The sequence below is a fragment of the Doryrhamphus excisus genome, chromosome 4 (genome assembly GCF_030265055.1).
Source record: "Doryrhamphus excisus isolate RoL2022-K1 chromosome 4, RoL_Dexc_1.0, whole genome shotgun sequence".
Classification (NCBI taxonomy): domain Eukaryota; kingdom Metazoa; phylum Chordata; class Actinopteri; order Syngnathiformes; family Syngnathidae; genus Doryrhamphus; species Doryrhamphus excisus.
In genome coordinates this window covers 20,243,345-20,259,345 of record NC_080469.1, presented here as the reverse complement: position 1 = coordinate 20,259,345, position 16,001 = coordinate 20,243,345, and the positions used below count along the sequence as shown (strand labels likewise).

General features: G+C 41.5%; 1 protein-coding gene across 2 annotated transcripts; it reads right to left on the bottom strand.

Moving 5' to 3' along the window:
* Nucleotides 1-951: 951 nt before the first annotated feature.
* ppef2a (protein phosphatase with EF-hand domain 2a) lies at nt 952-14,586 on the bottom strand. 2 transcript variants are annotated; one of them, XM_058071709.1, is made up of 16 exons: nt 14,366-14,586; nt 13,857-14,046; nt 13,630-13,757; nt 13,500-13,554; nt 13,256-13,431; nt 12,912-13,026; nt 10,748-10,794; nt 10,442-10,608; nt 10,315-10,351; nt 9,261-9,410; nt 8,846-9,178; nt 5,505-5,833; nt 5,308-5,414; nt 3,199-3,365; nt 3,036-3,123; nt 952-2,200 (listed from the first exon to the last, which is right to left on the bottom strand). In XM_058071709.1, the coding sequence occupies exons 3-16, from the start codon at nt 13,702-13,704 to the stop codon at nt 1,947-1,949; spliced, it is 2,100 nt and encodes a 699-aa protein (XP_057927692.1). In that variant the 5' UTR covers nt 13,705-13,757; nt 13,857-14,046; nt 14,366-14,586; the 3' UTR covers nt 952-1,946. The 2 variants fall into 2 exon arrangements, with proteins under 2 accessions (XP_057927692.1, XP_057927693.1); XM_058071710.1 differs by lacking the exon at nt 14,366-14,586 and having other exon boundaries at nt 13,857-13,865; nt 13,987-14,038.
* Between the last annotated feature and the right edge of the window lie 1,415 nt (nt 14,587-16,001).

Sequence of the window (16,001 nt, the reverse complement as noted above, 5' to 3'; positions counted from 1 at the left end):
TGTGTGTGTGTGTGCGTGTGTGCTTGTGTGTGTGTGTGTGAGGCATCCAGGGCTTTACCAGCAAGTCAGCCTTGCAGATAACCTGGTCTCCTTCAATCCGCTTAAGAACTCTTAAAAACTGTTAAGACCACCTGCAAAGACAAAACAACAGACACCCCCTCCCCCATTGCCGCCTCCCACCGCTAGACGACAACGGCCATTTTCTTTGTCACCATGATGGGGTGGGGGTGGGGTTATGGAGAAGAAAAAGGGTCAATTTTGAGGTCAGATAAATTTTGGGTTTTGGGTTAGAATTAGGGTTTGTGCTCAGGTTATACCAGGGCTAGGATTAGGGTCCCCAACTTGGGTTAGGATTATTTTAGATGTTATGGCTCGAGTGGGGTCGTTTTAGGGGCAGGTTGGAGGTTTACTGCAATATGGTCATTTCTTAAATATATACTGGTACTTTTTAAAGTGGCTTACAATACTTACTTGGATTTTTAATGATGTTTGGATTTTTAATGATGACTTCGGGATCACTCAAAGGTGTCCAAAGTGCGGCCCGCAGTTCTTTTTTTAATTATGAAAATATAATTTAACGAGAAAACTAAAAATAGAGAAACATCCATAAAAATGGTGAATTCAGAAATAATTCTACAAGAATAAAGTTAAAATATTAAGTGACAAAAGAGAAAAAAACATTGTTTATCGTAGTTTTATGAGGGTAGATATTGAAAAAGTTTGGACACCCCAGCTAGAATGTCAGTAAATGGGAAAGCCGCAGTTGGTGATTCAATTCAATGGAACCACTTTAGACCTTGGAATGAGCCAGTGACAGCCGGGCTTTTCCGCCCCCTGGTGGTGAGTCTGAGACACTGCTCGCTATAGCTCAGTGGCGAACCTCGCTCTGCTATACATACCCTGTTTATGTATATATATAAAAAAAAAACAATGTATATCAAAGAGCACGAATGAAAAGGTAAATTTTTATTTAGATATTTTACGCTTTTTTTCCTGTCAGTGTGGCGCATCAAGCAATTCAATCAAGCAAACAAATTGGGCGAGGAAGGGGTCGAACTAGCAAACCTTGTATACGTCATAAAGCATTTGTTTTCTGATCAAGGATGGCACTGACTTTATAACACCGCTTTTAAGGCACAATTAAGACTTGGTGGCAGCTTCATATTTAGTGTCTATGTGCTCCTGTAACACAGACATTTTTTAAAACAAAACAAACTAAACACTGAACATTTTCATTCATTTCCCAGGAAATAGAAGATGGGATTTACAGTACAGTTGTATTGCTAATGTTTAATTCACATATAAGCATTCAGAAACTAAATAAAACAAAAAATGCTAGATTGCATAAATTATCTTTGCAGCTAAGTCTTTTGTATGTTTTTTTAATATTAGGATTCTTGAGGTCAGTGGAAGGGAATTTTTTAAAAATTAAGCTAAAAAATATATAAATGTATATATTTTCGTGAATTTGTCAAACAAATCAAATTTGAGGCAGGGATATCATATTTGTGAGTGAAATAGAATAATTGATAAATTAAAAAAAGAAAATTATTGTCATGTGGCGCTAACAATAAATATATTTTTTATGTAAAAGAAATAGGGTATAATTTTTGTCTTGTTTGCTCCTGTTAATTTGCTTGCCTCACAAGTTTTTTAAAGTTAGCTGGATTACGCAAAAACTTTAAAATCGATTCACTTGAAATTCAGCAGTGTGGTGCAGCCTGAGCCCAGGAAGAAGTGTTTCCATTTTGGTGAGGATCCGGCTAAAGATGCGGATATAAGGAGGACTTTTTTGGTTGGCTAAATGAGGCAGTGTCCCACCACATCCAGCAGAGGGAGCTCCAGCTACAACACTGGAGAAGAACTGCTGGTCTGGATGCTCTACACCCAACCAGCTGAGCAGCACAAAAGCCGTTCATTTCTGCGTCTTCTCCGCCCCGCAGAGGTCAAACGTTGGGGTCCTCGTCCAGCGCGGTGAGGTCGGTGGCCGTGCCCATGAACATGCTGCGGCCCCGTTCCAGCCGACTCTTCTTGTCGGTGAGGCGGAAGGCCTCCATGAATTCGTCGATGTCGATGCTGCCGTCGTGGTTGCTGTCGATGGTGACGGCCAGGTCGGAGATGGCCTCGTCCGTGATCTCCATCTTCAGGTAGACGCTCAGAAGCTTCCATGTCTGACGGAAGTCCTCCATGGTGATGAAGCCTGAAGCACATTGGTAAAAATGTGTTGAAAGTCTTTATCTGTATTTACTTCGACTGTGCTGTAGCCACAATTTGTTTTCATAAAAAAAATGAAATACAAACAATATCATCATCATGCAGTATTGGCAATATGACTCAATTCAGTATACTGTACACTGTGTATACTGCATATATTTAATTAGAGATCGAGTTGTGCCATAGCTTAACTTAACACATTTTTACATTGTTTTTTTTTGTTTTGTTTTTACATTGTTTCAATTTATTTCATTTCTATTTAATACAAATTTGTTTAAAACACTTTTTATTTGTTTTGCTGAAGTCTACAAATTATTTAATTTGTACAAAAATAGAATATGTTCTGTATTAAATTTATTCTAATTAAAAAATAATTATTTATAGAAAAAATATATATTTTCCAATATTTGTAATTATTTTTTATGATTATTTGTATTTATTATTTTATCTACAGTGTATTTGTTCCTTAAAAAATACATTTGTGTTATTTTTATATTTTAATAATTGTTTTTTTTTCAAGTCCACAAATTCATTAATTTGTACCAAAAAGGTAATTTTCCGCTAAAAACTGGTAGAAAAGGAAAAAGGTCAGGAGAAAAAAAGCAGGGGCGGGGAAAGTCCTGCTGGTGTGTCAGACAAGGCGAGTCGATCAGTGGGCTAATCCTATTGCTCTTAATTCCAGAGGACGTTACCTTCTGCTGCTGTGGAGGCCTCTGTGGCACGAACGAGCAGCTTAACGAGCGGGATGTGGTCACATGATACCAACGACAAAGAGGACACGTGCGATGATAACCACAGAACCGGAAAGCCTTCACTTTTACCTGAGTTGTCCGTATCGACGATCCTGAAGATGGTCTCCAACGTGGAAAGATGGCGGTAGAGCGTCTCCAGCAGACTCTGGTCAATGTGCTGCGGGGAGATGAGTCATGAGAAAGGTCTAAAAACGATGAAAACACACGCTGCACTTGGCTAGCGCTCTCTTACGTCTGCATCGGCTCCCTTGATGGCGAGCTCGTTGAACCACTCGTGGTAGTCGATGAGGCCGCCGGCCGTCTTACCGCCAACCAGCTGAGAGCTAAGCATCCTCCACGGAAGACCCAGGCGCATCACGCTCTCCACCGCAGCCGCCCAGTCGTTCAGGGAAACCAGACCTAGCATCCACGTGTACAAGTTGCTAGTTTAGCATCTGGTGGTTTCTCCTTTAAGGAAGCTAGGATTCAATCGTGGATGATTGTGATCTAAACAACCGTACTGGGCGCCACCCTGCTAACAGAACCCTGCTAGCATGTCGACATGCATTAACACGGCGATGACAGAGGCTAGACCAGGGGTCAGCAACCCGCGGCTCCAGAGCCGCATGTGGCTCTCCAGCCTCTTTGTTGCGGCTCCCTTTGCAATGCTTGAATATTTTTTAGCACGCGTGTGGTGAAAATGCACGTCTTTGTTATGAGTTTACAAAAATCCAACTTTGTGTGAGACCATGAATGCATCCTGACTGAGTTCTGACTGGTGACTGAATGAGCAGACAGGATGCTATCCAGTTCTCTCTGACAGGTTAACATGAAGGGAAATGAGTAATACTTTGAGTTATTTGAGTTATTAATTATTATTAATGAGTTATTTGACGATTCTAAAAAATAAATTAGAGCTCATTTAAAAACAAAAGTTTATCTCCATTACTAGCAAGAGTACTCCAACTCGTCTTTTTTTTTCCCCTCCAATGTTGTTTTAAACATACAACGTTTTGCGGCTCCAGGCTATTTTTCTTTAGTGGGCAAGTGGGTGAAATGGCTCTTTTCATAGTAAAGGTTGCCGACCCCTGGGCTAGACCTTCAGAAACATTCATTCGGTGGTAGGGGGGAAGGTAGGTAGTGGCGGATGTACGGGGTGGTCACTCTCACAGCCTCGCTCTCCGGCCACCCCTCTGGCCGGGGGACCATTCTGTAGTGCAGAACATTAGTTCAGCCTGACCACTGTTACCACTTGGACGCATTTCACTGCAGCACACAACTTTCCGTGGAAGAGCAGAAGAAAGTTGCCACACATAAATATAGAAAATATAAAATAAATATAGTATTTAGAAACCCGCTATCACGGCTCAGGCTTTTTTACTTGTGAGAACCCTGCTAGCACCCTCGATAGCTAGCAGCTAGCATGTGGCAGCTAACAATACACATAACGGGACAAACCTACTTGGACTACAAAGCCCTAAAAAAAGAACCAAAAAAACACCAACAATGTTGGATCCTGGGCGGCATGGCAGTCGAGTGGTTAGCGCGCAGACCTCACAGCTAGGAGACCAGGGTTCAATTCCACCCTCGGCCATCTCTGTGTGGAGTTTGCATGTTCTCCCCGTGCATGCGTGGGTTTTCTCCGGGTACTCCGGTTTCCTCCCACATTCCAAAAACATGCTAGGTTAATTGGCGACTCCAAATTGTCCATAGGTATGAATGTGAGTGTGAATGGTTGTTTGTCTATATGTGCCTATATGTGATTGGCTGGCGACCAGTCCAGGGTCTACCCCGCCTCTCGCCCGAAGACAGCTGGGATAGGCTCTAGCACCCCCGTGACCCTTGTGAGGTAGAAAATGAATGAATGAATGAATGTTGGATCCTCATTTGTACAAAAGTAGGCGGCGGTGGCGCTCACAAAGTCTGCCATGATAAGCAAACAAGACGCGCTTCTGTTAGCGATGGAAGTAGCGTTAGATCTTACATCAATGCGCCCAGGAAAGAAGTTTAAAATAATAATAATAAGTATTGCATGTTCTCATGAATGTATCTGTTACTGCATGTATATAAAACCATATAGCATCCAAAGCTTGCTATGTGCTATATATATATATATATATATTGCTATATGCTAAGTAGCGCTTATTAGCACACCCTGATAAATTCCTGTTTGTAAAGAATGAACTTGAACTCACCATTAATCATGAAACTCTAGAAGGATTATGACTCACATACTCAAATTCCATGGCAGCCTTCCGATGTCCTGAATGTACGACTCTGACTTGTCTTTTTAATGACCCCCCCCCCCCCCCCCCCGGAGAAATGAACCCTGATCCCCGGAGAGGAGTTTGGCGAGACTCACCTTTGTTCTCACTGTCCCAACGTTTGAAGGCACAAATAAGGTCCGACTTGTGGGAAAACAGCTGCTCCCGAAGGACTTTGAGGGCGGAGCGCTCAGTTTGGCCCACGCTGCCCGCAACGGAACAACAAAACAAAAACCTTTAAGCAACAAAAGCGGACTCAAACTCAAAGAAAGTGTAAAACTAATCGGTGATGTACCTTTGTCGCACGGTGAGCTCTCTGGTCATGCTGCTGGCCTGATATTGAACCACATAAGGCACCAGGTCGGGTCCCAGCTTCACGTAGGCCCCTCGGTTGCTTCCCACGTCGTAGTAATTGGAGGCGGAGAAGAGCGTGAGGACCTTGCGGTTGTGGCAGAACTCGTAACCGTCCTGCTTGCACTCGTGCGAGCGGATGATGAGCTGCAGGTTATGTTTGCTCAGGAAGTCCTCGGTGATGTCGGGACCCCAGTAGCAGCCGCCGCCCCTTAGCTCGTTGGGGATGCAGCCATCCTGCGGCATGGGGTCGCTCCAGAGCAGGTCCAGGATCTGGTAGAACAGAGGTGATTTCACGCTGGGTTAAGGAGGTACAGTACAGAAGGAGTTCTTTGTAGGGCCCATGTTCATGTGGAGTCTTCTCAAAGGAGGGTGACATCAGGGTTCCAAAGCAGGTCGTGGATCTGGTGACTTGTTAATTGTTCAAGAAGGAACCCTATTATGGTTGCTCCACTGAACAGTTCCTCAGGGTGCCTTTGTAGGGCACATCATGTTGTCCCTTTCATGTTTCACGTGCGGAATTACAGACTCTGCATTGGTCTTTTGTGAAGAAAGAGCTGAGGCGAAAGGCAAGGATAAGGTCATGGCGGCGAAAACGAGTTTTGACCTTACGGTGGCTGGGCTTTCCCTTATAGACAGGGTGAGAAACAGGAGGAACCAGGTGATGTGGTTCTGGCATCTGGTCGGGATGCCTTCCCTGCTAACACAGCCATTAGCATTCATTCCATTGATTGATTGATTGCCAATTAGAACCCTGCTAGCATGTCGACATGCATCAACATGGCGATGACAGAGGCTAGACCTTCACAAACATTCATTCAGTGGTAGGGGGGAAAGTAGGTAGTGGCGGAGGTACGGGGTGGTCACTCTCACTGTCTCGCTCTCCAGAATGGGGACCATTGCCTGACCACTGTTACTGCTTGGATGCATTTCACTGCAGCACACAACTTTGGGAGAGCAAAAAAGAGTTGCATATTTTGTGGCGGAGCAGCTGTTAGTGAAACCGCGTCTTACGAATTGCAAGCGGCTGCTTTTGACTTAAATTCCGCCGTGTGACTCCACACATAAATCTGTTTCATATGGAAAATCTCTGCAGGAGTCTAGAGTTGAAACAGTGCGTGGGTCTGGTCGCCATGATGGGGAGCAGAATCCAGAAACTATGCATTAAAAACTTGTCCACTGCTCAGCTATTAATTGCTCTAATACGTAAAAATACCAAAGCTACGAGGTGACCCCCGGTTCAGGTAACAAATTATTGCCCAGATGCCTTCCAGGCCCCTCTATGGGGGACGTGTTAGGAGCTCAGCCAACCGGTAGGAAGACCCAATATACGTTGGAGAGACACTAGCCACGTATACATGGACCCAAATATTCCAATTCCATTCGGGTTATTTGTTCAAATGGAAAGAATATAACCTTTGTATACACCTCATTCCCAAAGAAAAGTGCCAATCCCAATGAATATATAATGGGATTCCCAGGGATGGAATATTCCTTTCCCCAATCCGATTGAGGTATCTTGTACCCGCTCAAACGGAAAGTTGTCAGGGTGCGTTCTTCTTCGTGGTGTTTTTCTTCTTCTGTTGTTTATTGGCGGTTGGCAAGCAGCTTTCGTGTGCATTAGCGTCATCTGTGGAACAGGATCTAAAAAACTCTGGGAAGTCGGTATCACGTGATGTTGATGTTTACGTTTTACTGCGAATGCCCCATTGACTATTCTGTTGGATTATAGCGGCTCATGTAGACAAGAGATTGGAATATTCCTTTCCATGTATACCATTGCTTTCGGAAAAGTCATTCGGAGAGATTCCATTGGGAAAGAGGAAAAACTCCTCATGAATTAATATATTGTGTTTTTCTTCTTCTGGTGTTTATTGGCGGTTGGCAAGCAGCTTTTGTGTGCATTAGCGCCATCTGTGGAACAGAATCTAAACCCTTCTATACGCCATTCATAAGTCCACTTTTATTCAAAAAGAAAATATATATCTATATAAAACATGTACCGAGCTTAATTATAAAATATTAGCAAGATTGAACTTTATCTTTTCCTGTTCCCGGGTGCGTTTTTTCAGCGAATGCTGAGATATGACATATGTAACACGCAGCTCGAGATGTTCTTCGATTTTAAAAAATGGAGGCCAGCAATCGGCACTGGACTGCTAAGCAAAGTTTGTTTTTGATTCAAACTAAATTTCAAGACTGGACGAAGGAAAAACTGGCAATACGGAGTTATTCCAACAAGTGAAAGAAAAACTCAAGGATGTCAGTATGACATGATGTTAATGTTCATGTTAATGTAAAGTCATAAATTTAGAACTTTATTCGGAAAATTTCTGATGACTTTATTCTCGTAATATTACAACTTTTTTCTCGCAAATTTATGACTTTATTCTCTGACTTTTTTGTTAATTTACAACTTTTTTCTCATGAATTTCCAACGTTTTACTGTGAATGCCCCATTGACTATTCTGGTTGATTATAGCGCCGCATGTACACATGCGATTGGAATATTCCTTTCCATGGATACCATTGTTTTCAGAAAGGTCATTCGGAAAGAGAAAAACTCCTCATGTAAACGTGGCTAATGTCTGGGCTTCCCTGCGAGCTGACTTTGGATAAGTGGAAGATGATGGATGTGTGGAATTCCTCAGGGCTCCATTCTTCGCCCTGTAATGTTGTCATTACACCATAAGGTTATGTTCGTCAGAACATTATTTGGGCCTCATTGATGTGGCAAATATTGCTGCCTTTTGTTGGTTCGATGGTTCCTGGATGTCATGATCCCGTACATGTCTAGGGCCATACCCAATCCCCGATAACTAGTTTATGATGGCTATTCATTGAGTGGTAGCCACAGCCTTACCGGGATCTTGCTAACCCATTCAGATAGTCACACAGTAAACCCTTAAAATGCACGTTGCCAGATTGTTTCTCTACGACTACCGCTGCCCCTGACTGACCTCATGCTCTGGCGCATGTTTGAACAAGAAGCCGATCAGACGGCCGACTCTTACAGCTCGGACTTAAAGGTGATGACGGGAGTTGGTAAAGAAGATTGAGCCGAGGGATTAATGACGTGTGGATTAGCGCCTAGCATCTGAAGGGCCGCACAGGCAACCAGCGCTGATCTTGACGCTTGATTACTGACTCCTGGCTGCTATAGTGGACTGGGACCCAGCCCAGAGGTCTGAGGTCAAGACACGGTTCCAAATGACGTCGCTGTGACAGCTTGTGGCCAAGGATGAACAGGCAAAAACAAAGTCCCCCCCCCACACACACACTCACCTGCTTCCACTCTTCCTTGGCGTTGTCGCCAACGGCCAAGTCTAAGGGCGCGTCCTCCCCTTTCTCCACTGGATTGATCCCCATGGTGAAAATAGTCGCTCGCTGCTGGCACAGTTTCAGCTCATCCTCCACGTTGGTCTTGAGCCGATCGGAGAAGTCCTGCAGGGAGCGGTTTAGGAAGCTGTCCCGGCGGCCCAGAGGTTTAGGACACGTGAGGGAAGCCCGCCGTTGGGAGAGCTTGTGGGTGCCCCAGTCGTCATCCATGTCCGAGTCGATGGATGTCACGGAAGAACTCTGGTTCTTCTTCTTTGGTGGCCTCAGTGCTGATACGTACTTCAAATAATACAAAATAAAAAAGCCGGGTTGGCTTGGCATATATTTTTTTAAAAATACATTTCGAATATGAATTGCTCACATTGTGTCGGTCCACTTTAACCAGGACGCCGAGATCCGTGCTGTCAGAGATCCCACCGTGGAGGACCAAAACCTTCTGGTCAATCACCGTCGCTAATGGCAACCAGCTAAAGATCTTCTGGAGCAACTTCAGTATTCTTTTGCCATGCATCTGCAAAGGAGGGATTTTAGTTTATCCTTCCATTGGTCCTTTTTATACATATACATTTCTTTGTAATATATCATTTCAATCTATTTATTCTAAAACAAACAAAAAAAAATAGCAATAAAATAATATTCATTCATTTTCTACCGCTTTTTCCTCACGAGCCTATCCCAGCTGTCTTCGGGCGAGAGGCGGGGTACATCCTGGACTGGTGGCCAGCCAATCACAGGGCACATATAGACAAACAACCATTCACACTCACATTCATACCTATGGACAATTTGGAGTGGCCAATTAACCTAGCATGTTTTTGGAATGTGGGAGGAAACCAGAGTACCCGGAGAAAACCCACGCATGCACGGGGAGAACATGCAAACTCCACACAGAGATGGCCGAGGGTGGAATTGAACCCTGGTCTCCTAGCTGTGAGGTCTCCACTAGACCTCTGTGCTGCCCAATAAAATAATAAAAATAATAAAAATAATAAAAATAATAAAAATAATAAAAATAATAAAAATAATAAAAATAACACAAATAATACAAATAATAAAAATAATACAAATAATAAAATAATACAAATAATACAAATAAAATGCTCTGCTCCTGAGTTTTTTAAATGGGAATTTTCCTGTCATCACCACCAAGTTTTCATTCTCGTTACTTCATTATCTCAAGGTTTGTATATGTTCTCATATTTTGACCCCCCATGCCCCCCCCCAGTGTGTATCCTGCCTGGCACATCAGAGGGCACCAAAGTCAGACGGAATCTAAATTAAAGAGCTTAAATCTTCTTAGCAGCGAGTATGTGGCCTATATGGGTGTATGGGGAACGCCTGGCCAGTATTTTTAATGTGTCAGACACAAATAGAAGGGATAAAGTTCCTTTTGGTCTCGTTCAGCACGCACCTACCTTGTATTTATTCAACACTTCCTTCGTGAAGCCGTACCTGCAAGAGTCAGAGTCACCATGCAAGAAATTATTTCTTTAGCCAACAAAGACAAATCGCCAAATGCCATTCGAGTTCCTTTGTTTGCACCTCAGGTTGATGATGTGGTCCTCGTGGTTGCCTCTGTTCAGATGGACCTCGGTTGGATAGACGAGCAGGAAAGCGAAGAGGATGAGGAGTATCTCGATGGAGTCTTTGCCTCGGTCCACAAAGTCTCCGTTAAACACGTAGGGTCTCTCCAAGGATGGCGTTCCGTTCTGCGAAGGAAAACGTTATTCAAGGCTAACGGTGTAAACAAAACACGTTTGTTTATTTACACCTCAGGGTCACAGTGCTGGACCTTTCATTTCTACCAAATCTGTGAGGTGCCCTTGGTAGGTTTAGAAGAGCGCTAACCTTGTAGAAGACCAACAGCAGGTCTTCCAGCTGTCCATGCAAATCACCTGCAGATGCAGACACAGAAAACATCAAAGACAGCATGTTGTGACACTGCATTAGGGGCAGGTGTGGTAGTGCCCCACCAAATTTGAGTAGTGATTGAGTGTTGGCTATGCACGATGGAGTCGTATGGCCACATTAAATGAAAAAAGATAATCCAGAGATTTCGGGAAGGTCGTAAATTTTGAGGGAAATTGACAAGAATTCACAGAATTGAGGAGCTAATCTGTTTTTCGCTCAACTGTTCGGTTTTGCTGCCACGTTATCAATAAAAAAATGGATTTACGAGATTAAATTTGTAAATGTATGACTGCATTCTTCAACTCTCAGACATGTAATGACATAAAATATAACTTTATTCTCGTGATATTACAACTTTGAACTTTTGTTGTTAATTTACAACTTCTTTTGCTAACAAATGTAAGCCTTTTTATGAGAATCAAGTCATAAATTTACAACTTTATTCAGAAAATCTCTGATGACTTTATTCTTGTAATATTACAACTTTTCTCTCGCAAATTTATGACTTTATTCTCTGACTTTTTTGTTAATTTACAACTTTTTTCACATGAATTTCCAACTTTATTCGTGAAATTCTATGACAGTTCTTGTTAATTTATGACTTTTTTCTAAAAAATTGAGGCTTTTTTTACGAGAATCAAGGGATACATTTACGACCTTATTCTCAAAATATCAGACACGTTATGACAAATATTATGACTGTATGACTTTGTTCTCCCAATAGAAGAACTTTTCTCATGAATTTATGATTACTTTTTTCTCAATTATTTATGACTTTATTCTCATAATATCACAAGTTTTATCTTGGAAATTTACGACTTTATTCTGTTAATATTACAACTTGTTTCTCTCTAATTCATTACATTTTTCCTAAAAAATATATGCCTTTTTTTTATAAGAATCAAGTCATAAATTTACAACTTTATTCAGAAAATCTCTGATGACTTTATTCTCGTAATATTACAACTTTTTTTTCGCAAATTTCTGACTTTATTCTCTGACTTTTTTGTTAATTTACAACTTTTTTCTCATGAACTTTATTCGTGAAATTTGATGACAGTTCTTGTTAATTTATGACTTTGTTGTAAACTTTTTAAAACTTTTTTCAAAAAAAAATGTAGGCTTTTTTTTACGAGAATCAAGTCATACATTTACGACTTTATTCTCAAAATCTCAGACACGTTATGACAAATATTACGACTTTGTTCTTGTAAATTTATAACTTTATTCTTGTAATAGAACAACTTTTTATTTATGACAACTCGATTATTTATGACTTTATTCTCATAATATCACAAGTTTTATCTTGTAAATTTACGATTTTATTCTCTTAATATTGCGACTTGTTTCTCGTTAATTTATGACTTTTCCCTAAAAAATATATGCCTTTTTTATGAGAATCAAGTCATAAATTTACAACTTTGTTCAGAAAATCTCTGATGACTTTATTCTCATATTACAATTTTTTCTGTATGACTTTATTCTCTGAATATTACTTTTTCTCATAAATGTGCTACTTTACTTCTCATAAATGTACGACTTTATTCTCGTAATATTACGACTTCTTTCTCGTAAATTTACAACTTTTTTCCCCCAAATTTCCATGACAAATTCTGCCTAGGGACAGGTGTCCTTGAGTAGATTTGGACTTTTGTAGTCCTACAGTATCTAGAGCCCATCGGATCTGCTCTGTTCTCTCGCCTGGCATCGGGGAGAAGGCTCTGCAGCATCCGCTGTAGGACGACCAGGTTCAGAGACAGCTACTTCCCCCTGGCCATCAGACTGCTCAATGCCAAATAAGCCCCTCTACCTTTACTCACATTATTATTATTTATTTAAATTATTAAAATTATTTGGGCAATTTACTGTTCACGCTGCACTTTACATTATGTTGTTCACATTTGGTGTCTATTCTATCTATTTATTCTCCACATTACTATTATTATTATTATTTATTATTACTTATCTTCTTTTGTGTCTGTTATTATATGGGAGCCAGGCAACGACATTTCGTTGGCAATTTCACTACTGTGTTTTTGTGCAATGACAATAAAGGGAGTCTATGTCTATGTCTATGACTGCCAGGGAGAATGACAGCTACCACAAATGGTGATTTCTTTGCTGTGGCAGGTGGAGATGCGGCTGATGTTGGGCAACATGCGCAGCAGCTTCCACGTCTCCAGGAGGAGCTGCAGGACGTAGCGCGAGTGCAGCTGCTACAGGCGGAAAGAGAAAAGCGTCAGGAAAGGGATTTGCACTTTTACAAAAATACATTTTGTGCAAGACGATATGTGATGATATTGATCCACGGTTGCCAGGTGTATGGGCTACAAAGTATGCCATGTAGTCAAAGAGAGCTCTGTTTCCCTTTCCACTTTCTCATGCGCTCCTAATCATTATTACACCAAAAATAACCACTTTTACACTGAAAGAATAAAGGCTTACTTTCTTGTTCCTGAACGCCTCCACCATGCTGACGGCCTGCTCCACAGTCAGGGGGAAGCACAGGTGAGGTCCCGAGTAGATCTCGGGCACCTCGATGTTCTTGTAGCAGAAGTAACGCTCCCATTCCGCGTCCCGACACACCTCGTTCTCTCTGAAGATGTGCGAGATCAAGTTTCCTGGAAGTACACATCAATAAAGTTAACTGTCCAAGCGGGTGCAGTGTCAAGAGTCAACAAACGCTCACGCTCATTGCTGGACGGGGTGAAGTTGTCCATGAGGTATCCCAGGAAGTTGTAAAGCTGCAAAAACAAATAACACCGCCATTGTGTCTTTGTGGGTAACAGGATACCGCCTGCCCGCTGATGGTTTCTCACCTTGATCTGAGCCTGCTCGCCCGAGTATTCGATGGACTGGAAGATGTGCCAGGTGTACCTCCGCCTCATCTCCATGCGGGCCACGTACTGACGATACCACTGCTGGATCAGGATGGCCGCCCTTATGGCTGCAACAAAAGCACAGGGGTAGACTATTAGTATTATTATTCATAATTAAGGGCAATTCTGCAAATTCTTTTCAACCTTAAAAGAAAAATATGTCTTACATGTGACGGCTGCAGAGGGAAGAACAGGAAGAAGCGGAACGGAAATTGATGGATGAGAGAAGCTCACATTAGATTTGTGTCGTGTATCATCATGTGGCGTTCATCTGACCTTTTGGATTGACCATCTTACCTTTTACGGAATGCTTTTGGAACGGGTGGGACTTTGTGACGCCACATCCCATGACTGTTGCTGCTCACAGAAAAAAAAAACATCATGACGCTCTATGATCCACTTATTTTACAGCAATGTCAGCCATTTTTAACTCCTCCAATGACTGTAAATCAACTGCGCTTAATCCTGTTTATTGCTGGCTCACTCCTAACCTCTTGTCACTGCCCTAAATAAACGCAGCAGGTTAGTTTAGGGTCCTAAATTCAAAGAAAGCTCACACTAAGCGCTCCAACGGCATGCAACTGCAATACTACAATATACTGCAATACTACAATCATCCCATCAGGAAACGTTGCTTAAAGAGCAGATACTGTAGGTATACAAACATTATACTTACGTGGTCACCTTCCTATCCAGTCACCACGTCCAGTGAGCGTCTATGAGGACAATTGCAGTACGTCATCCTCCATTGAGAGACGATCAGGTCCAAAACTTCAGGGTCACCATTACTATTAGAGGAAGCAAAACAAAAACAGAGCAAAAAAAGAAACTCTAAAACACAAAGTCACCTCTTGTTTGCAACCTTGCCGCACTGTACCGATTGCCAAAGCTGCTCTGGTCTTTAGTCCCTGGGGAAGCATGGGGGCACAAGTGGATTAGTCGTGCTAATTGCTTGATGGGACTAGACGGGCCTGGTACACGACAGCGTGGCCACGGGAGGAAGCCAATTGTATTTTGTCATTTTGGCCTAACTGAAGCATTTTCAAACATAGAAATGACCTAAAAATACAAATGTAAGGCAATCACAAGACACAATCAGACGCGGTAATACGTTGTAGTCAACACTGGCCACTAGGTGTCAGTAATGTTACTGTCATCTTTGGTGAGACACACAAGCACCAGACATGATCGACAGGAAAAGCAGGCTTTTAATGGAGGTTTGAATGATCTCACATAGGCAAAAATAGGCCTAATGATGTTAGGCCTATTTTAGGCCTATAATTTTATATTTTTTATTGATTATTTAAATGTTTGTATTGTTTTTTTTTTACAAAATAAATCTCTGACAAATTTCATATAATAGGGCAAAAGCAGGCTAATAAGCCAATAAGCAGGCTAATACTAGCCTACTACTACTACTAGTAGTGGATGGATGGATGGATGGATGGATGGATGATAGATAGATACTAGATAGATAGATGGATGGATGGATGGATGGATGGATGGATGGATGGATGGATGGATGGATGGATGGATGGATGGATGGATGGATGGATGGATGGATGGATGGATGGATGGATGGATGGATGGATGGATGGATGGATGGATGGATGGATGGATGGATGGATAGATAGATAGATAGATAGATAGATAGATAGATAGATAGATAGATAGATAGATAGATAGATAGATAGATAGATAGATAGATAGATAGATAGATAGATAGATAGATAGATAGATAGATAGATAGATAGATAGATAGATAGATAGATAGATAGATAGATAGATAGATAGATAGATAGATAGATAGATAGATAGATAGATAGATAGATAGATAGATAGATAGATAGATAGATAGATAGATAGATAGATAGATAGATAGATAGATAGATAGATAGATAGATAGATAGATAGATAGATAGATAGATAGATAGATAGATAGATAGATAGATAGATAGATAGATAGATACTAGATAGATAGATAGATTTAGTAGAGATACTTAATTGTTTTAGGCCACCATTACATTTACACAAGTACACACAATCTACACTGCAAAATTATTTAAATTATCTATCTATCCATCCATCCATCCTTCCATCCATCCATCCATCCATCCATCAATCCATCCCTCCATCTATCTGTCCAAAAGTGGGAAAGTTATATACCGGTTCTTGTTCCTTATTTGTTTTTTTTTATTTTTTTAATGTCTACTACATTCATTCATATCCTGTGCGTCCTCAGAACCTAGTGACGCCCCTGTCTCACGACAGCACAGGGACTGTTGCAACAGTAAAGCATATAAGGCTAAAAG

Coding starts and splice junctions, on each gene's coding strand:
- ppef2a (XM_058071710.1), bottom strand. CDS start 14,038: ATGGGATGTGGCGTCACAAAGTCCCACCCGTTCCAAAAGCATTCCGTA. Junction 3,366..5,307: donor TTGGGACAGTGAGAACAAAG/GTGAGTCTCGCC, acceptor CGTGGATGCTAG/GTCTGGTTTCCCTGAACGAC. Junction 3,124..3,198: donor TCAAGGGAGCCGATGCAGAC/GTAAGAGAGCGC, acceptor ATCTCCCCGCAG/CACATTGACCAGAGTCTGCT.